Here is a 6,436-nt window from a genome sequence, read left to right on the forward strand (position 1 = left end):
ATACATGCTCCTTCAGCATCGTATGATAACATTTTTTTCTCGCGATAGCGTCGATTTAAAAAAAATAATTTTTTTGACTTGAAAATTTTTATGGTAACTTACGTAGTGTTTTTCCTTGAAAGAAAACTGCATTTTCACGCGACCTCTTACGATTAATTCAACTCAATTAGAAATTGACTTATTATTAAGCATAGTATGTATATTAATAGTATTACTCAATGATATAATTATATTATCAATCGTATATCTCTCTCAAAGAATTTTTCGATTGTTTTCTTACGTTTAACTAGCGTAATTTCATCTGAATTTTTTTCTTTCAATGTTTGAGCTGAAAGTTGAAATTCGTTGCAATCTGACGAGATGTGTCCAAAAAACAAATTCAATGAGATTCATTAAATATAAAAGAAAATAATAAATTACAGTGATTTTTGTCCTATTGATGCTTGCTGGTTTTCGGTCAAGAAAGGAGTGGGAATCCTGCGTTTGAAATTGAAAACAATTGCAAACATTAACCGACTCGTATAAACACCTGCTTGATTTCTAGGAATCTTGATTTCTAAAGGAAGTACATGTGAAAGAATACTAAAATAATCTTATGTCACGGGGCCCCTAAAATCTCCAAGAACCCTGGTCAACCTCTCTTCTCTAAATAATCAATAAACAATTAATAGTCATAGCACATTATTTGAATGCAGAGTTTGTATGTTTCGGTGCATAATTTCGGGCAAATTTATTGAAAAGAGTGATTTCAGAAACAAAATTGCGAATTTTAACAATGGTCGAAATATTTCTAAAATTTTATTTTGATTTTTTTATTCAATATGAAATTGTAAGAAAATATCGTGAAAATTACGCCATTAGAAAATTTTCTTCTAATTAAATGGAATCCCTCTCCAAAACAAGTTATTCAGTTATTATTGTTCTATTACATTATCAGTGAAAAAAGAAGAGGGAAGAAAGAAGGGCGAATATAAGAAAGCGGGGAAAAAAACTGCGCAGTTATACCTGATGGCCCATACAAACGCTCAGTTATACCTGCGCAGGCATAACTGTACAGTTATACCGAATCGAAAAACCATTCCCTTCAGGTCGCCTGTGCAGGTCAACTGACGGCCCCTACACACGCTCAGTTATGCCTGCACAGTTGACCTGTACAGGCATAACTGCGCAGGTATAACTGAGCGTGTGTAGGGCCCTTTATGAATGGACATTTAGAATGTACTGTTTTTTCCCAATATTTTTCAAGAAAACATTGGGGGGGGGGGCGGCTAAAAGTTATTGGTTCGCCCGTATATACGGGACTCCAGCGTTTACGAAGGAGAGAGAGGATGCATTGCAATGGTTTTTTCAGTAATTACTGGGGAAGGGGGGGGGGCTCAGTTTCCTTACAAAATTTCAGTTTCAATATCACTGCTTTTCAATTTTCAACCCCCCCCCCCCGCAATGCATCTTTGGGCTTCTTTTCGTGACGGCGCCATGCCCCCCCCCCCCGGTCGCAGTGAACAAAAGAAGAGACACTCAGTTTTTGCCAGGCACACAAGAATGACCCCTCCCCACTGAAAGTTTCTTTCAGTGGGGAGGGGTGCTGTGATTTCAGCTGTGCCTTGAGGGATTGAACGGCAAGGAAGAAATGAGACAGACGTATTGTCATGGCTCATGGAACAAGAAAGCCAAAGACCATTCAGAGTTTTTAAAAGAACTAAAATTTTGAGTAGATTGTTTCAATTAACTAATTTATAATTAGGACAACTTTTGGTTAACATTTTTTTTTCATCATTGCAAAATGAGGAAACCATATTCATACGAATTTTTTTGGGTGGGGGGGGCTGAGCCGGGTCTTCAGAAATGTTGGGGGGGGCTCGGGCCCATGGGCCGGATACAAGTTTACGCCTATGTGCATAGGTGCCTACGAAATTTGGTACAATGATTTTAAAAATTAGGTATGGGTCCCAGACCAAATTTTTCACGGTCTAGTAAACAAAAAATTTAAGAAGAGGGTTCTCTTCTTGCTACTCTTCTGGGTTTGTTTTAAGAGCATCATGGGCTCAGAGAGCCAAGTGATTTTTCTGATTCCCTACATGGAAAATCCCCGAAAAATACAACTACCTCTCGTTTTTTTGAGGCCCCTCTTCTCTTGAGGCCCCCTGGCCATGCCCTGATGGGCCCATGCGTTAAGACAGAACTGGTTCCTGGGCTTGAGCCCTGCCAGCTCCACGCTTGTGGAGGCTACGGTTTCTTTCACAGGCTTCTGTGTTTCCCAACCGTCGGGTCAGAGCAACACCTTTTATAGAAGAAGGCCTCCGTGCGAAGCGCGTGACGCCACTGAAGTCTCCCATTTCCCTTATAGTCATTGGATATATGCAAAATACTACTTCCCTTATACTACATTGGATATATGATAACCGACCCGCCGCGGTATCATAAAGGTTGAAAACTACTATCTAGAGCCTAGGACAGTTCCCAAGTTTTTGTTTTACGGTCCCTTCAATTATTGGGTCGCAAAGGCATTATGGTTGAAAGTTCTGGCTTTCCATAGTTGGGTGAGATGCCCCCCCCCCCATACCCCCTGCCTTGTCAGGAAGAAAACACAACATGAGGCGGGGACTGAAGTGAAAAAGAAAAAACTTCTTTGCTCGCAAACAAAGAAAAATAGAGAAAAATAGGGAGAAATTCGCCATGAACACAATTTTGGAAAAACCGCCACCCGCCAAAGTCAAAAATTTCCCGCCGAACCGTTTTCAAACCAGCCCAATTTGGCGGGAAAACCGCCAATCTGGCAACTCTGGTCTTGACTTGATTGAATTTCATTGATGTTTTATACTCGGAATGCCCATACGTCCCACATTTCTCGGGATGCCCTTGTTTTTTCGGTTTTTCCTGTCGTCCCGACTTGTTTACAAAAATGTTCCGGTTTTTCCCGTTTTTAAATAGAGTTTGCTTGAATACTTAAGTTTGTTATTTTAATCAAAAATGTTGACATAAGGTAATTTTCATAACTTAATAACTATGAATTGATTGTTTTAAAAATCTTTTTTTCTTTGAATATAACACGTGAGTTTTCAAAAAGAAGGCATTGACCCCAGTAGCACAACGATATAGTACAATATCTTTACCATATTGTTATATATCGAAATGTCAGAGGAATATCAGATGTCATAATTATGATATAAAACGATCTTGTCCTATATGGTACAAATTATTTATGATATTAATTGATCAAGTCTTTAATTTTTCAGTCGAATATGCATTTGATTCCATGTGAATAATCTCCACTTTGAAGGACAACAACTTGGGACAATAAATTATTTTAATATAGTTTGAAAAACATTGATCTGTATCATGAACCTGGCAAAGATCTATATCGTACATTCTTTATTTGGACAATTCCCAGGCGCCAGGTCACCATGACGACTGGAAAATCTGTATTGGCGCCTAAAATTTTGTATATGTGATTGCTAAATCAGAATCTAGGGATGGCTCAAAATTTTCTGATTTCATAATCCAGCATGTCTTCCAGCATGGGGAGGAGAAGAGCCGCAACTAGGGAGAGCAGGCGGGTCTGGTGCCCCGGACGCTGGACCAGAATGGGAGTCGAATGCACCCTTTAATTGCTTCTTCTACTAAGGGGCGCCAAAATTCCGGCTTGCGCGAGGTGACAAAGTATCTAGTTGCGGCCCTGGGAAGGGGGGGGCATCAATTCCCAGAAAGGTCGAAAAAAGATTATTTAAGACACTTTTCTTGCGAAAAAACCATGCTTGGCTCCTACAGAATTTGGCTGGCGCTTAAATTTTTTTTCTGATTTGTTAAGCCCTGTATTTGTTTATATTTTATGATACAGTGTATATTTCCCTCAAAATAAAATTACATTCCACTTATTCAAGATTTATTTTACTCTCATATATTGAGCCATATATGAAGTTTTAAATTGGAAAGTTTTAAATTTTAGTGTTGCATAAATTTCTTAATAAAAAAAAAAAATAAAAAAACTCGATTGAAATATTGTCACTTTTCCAAGTACGCAAGCCAAATGGAGTTTAAATTTTTCTTAAATAAATTTTAAATATGAATGTGAAAAAAAAACATGCGGTAAGTTTTATTAATTTATTGATATGTCTAACAGGAAACACAAAATTCTTTTACTACGCTTTATTGATAACAGAAGGTTATATTGTACATGCACAACCGAATGTGGTCCACACAAACGATAAAATACTGTGGAGCTACCTATCTCAACATTTGTGGGGTTATTTCAGGGAAAAACAAGGAGTTTACTTTAAGGGGCTCCAAACAAAGCTATTCTTATTCTGCAGAATCACAAATCACAAACCCCGTCTATAGACGATTTCTTCACTACCGTAATTTCTTTATATTCCAATTAGGATCACCTATGGAACTGCTTCTGTCGGCGTCCCTCTTTCACTGATGGCCATCCATTATATGGTTCTCCACTCCAAGTGTTAAATTGCGTAATAAAATGGACGTGGTGCAAAGACCATCGCTTCTCTACATTATCAGGGCGTATAAGACAACGGCCACCAGAGTCTTACAGGTTGCCACGGGCAATCCTCCACTTGACATTGTTCTTCAAGCAGAATCTAATAGAATACGCTTATTACATTTTCGGGAGGACATAAAACTATGCAATACAGGATTCTTTGCCAATAAATTCGAGGCATCAATATCTGTTTGGTCACACCACCCAAGCGTAGGTCCTTCAAACGAACAAGTGTCTACAACTCCGATATCTTTGGATCGTCACCCGTTAAGCATCTTTACTGATGTGTTGTCTAAACAAGATGCAGGAGTGGCGGCAGCTTTTGTGGCTTACAAAAATGGCAGCAAATTTCAGGAATGGTCAATCCGCATCAACGATCACAACTCCGTATTCCAGGCGGAAATGCTTGCCATCTACAATGCACTACAATTTGCGGAGGAACAGACTGACCATTCAACAATCTGCACGGACAGTCTCTCGAATGTGTTTGCAATCGCCAATCCCACGTCTAGGCACGCAATGATTAGAGGAATCAGAGACATTCTTACACGTAATAATCATATTCACATATCATGGGTTCGAGCTCACTGCGGAATCACAGGCAATGAGGAAGCTGATAGAATTGCCAAGGAAGCCACCCAATCTGATTCTGCATTAGATCTCCCCCTTCCACAGTCATATGCCAAGCGACAGCTCTCGGAGCTAGTACTTTGGCGATGGAAGAAAATCTGGGAACTCACTGATACATCTACTCAAGTTAACCGAATTGTCCCACAAGTAGCTATACACAGGGAAGTATGGCTAAGGGCCAAAATCATTTCATTCACTGAAAATGGCCCCTTCCCTGCGTATCATAAAAGATTCAGAGCAATCAACAACTATTTTTGTTCTTGTGGTGACAAAGGCACATTATATCATTATGTCTCAAGCTGTCCTATCATGGCTTCTTTTCACTGTTTTTCCTTGGAGAACTGGACAGAAAGGCAATTCGTATGGAAAAACAGGATAGCGAGGAATCCAATGACGTTAGAAAAGATCCAAAATCTCATTAATTTTTTGGAGAAATATTCAAGATTGACATATACTGATTTCATCTCTGATCCACCTTCGTTTGACCGACGAATCAGACGACTCTTCTGGTTGGTATTCCCCTCCGACTACAAGGGCTCGCTCCAGGATGCAAGCTATCTCACATGGAGGAAACTAAGCATTTGGGCGAAAGATAGGTGCGTAGTGTTATTTGCGTTGGTGTGGACTTTTTGCAACTCAGCTGGACTAAGACGTGCGAAGTTTTCCTTAGATAGCTGTATCTATGGACTAGGATGTGCTCCGCTTTCCTTAGCCATAATAATAGACTGGGATGTGCATAGCTTTCCCCAGCTATTGCACTCCATCCATTCGCCTTTTTTTTCCATGTGTATAGAATTTTTCTTCTTCTAGTATCCTCTTTTAACACTGTGTCCAACAAAGAACGTCAAAAATATTTATGGCATATCTACATCGCACGTGTTAATTTTTCTCATGTTTTTGTGGTTTTTTTTGTATTTTTTGCATTGTGTCATATTATAATATATATATATAATGTTATATTTCATTTTATTCGTATCATGTTGATATTTTCCATTATATCCTTTAATAGTATTCTGTATCATATAAGGAATGTCTGCTATATATGTTCTTAAGCGCTCTACGAGTATATTTTCCTGCAATTTTCAATGTATAGTTTTATTAATCAGAATATTGCATCGCCTATTTTACCCTTCTGCATTGTTGTACGTTTTCAATTTTTACTTGTTTTGCTACATTTGCATAATTTTTTCTTTACAATGTCTTGCATCGAATCTTTTCAACTGTTTTTTGTAACTGTCACCGGGGATTGGTTCTGAGGCATCGTACAATTTATGTCTCCCCAGCAGACCGCTGGGTTGGAGAGCTCCCCTG

General features: G+C 38.9%; 1 protein-coding gene across 1 annotated transcript; it reads left to right on the plus strand.

Moving 5' to 3' along the window:
- The first annotated feature begins 4,474 nt into the window (after window positions 1-4,474).
- Window positions 4,475-5,547, plus strand: LOC149080531 (uncharacterized). The gene is made up of 2 exons (XM_089238785.1): window positions 4,475-5,290; window positions 5,425-5,547. Exons 1-2 carry the CDS (start codon window positions 4,475-4,477, stop codon window positions 5,545-5,547), a joined length of 939 nt encoding a protein of 312 aa, XP_089094911.1.
- Window positions 5,548-6,436: the final 889 nt, after the last annotated feature.

Source organism: Pholcus phalangioides, unplaced genomic scaffold, assembly GCF_987345545.1.
Source record: "Pholcus phalangioides strain wild (caught in Gottingen) unplaced genomic scaffold, Ppha-v1.0 ptg000011l_1, whole genome shotgun sequence".
NCBI classification, from domain to species: Eukaryota; Metazoa; Arthropoda; class Arachnida; order Araneae; family Pholcidae; genus Pholcus; species Pholcus phalangioides.

Bases quoted from the DNA above. Each gene is read 5' to 3' on its own strand.
- LOC149080531 (XM_089238785.1), top strand. From the start codon at position 4,475: ATGGACGTGGTGCAAAGACCATCGCTTCTCTACATTATCAGGGCGTAT. The intron at 5,291-5,424 runs GTATGGCTAAGG...TTATGTCTCAAG, and splicing joins AAGTAGCTATACACAGGGAA to CTGTCCTATCATGGCTTCTT.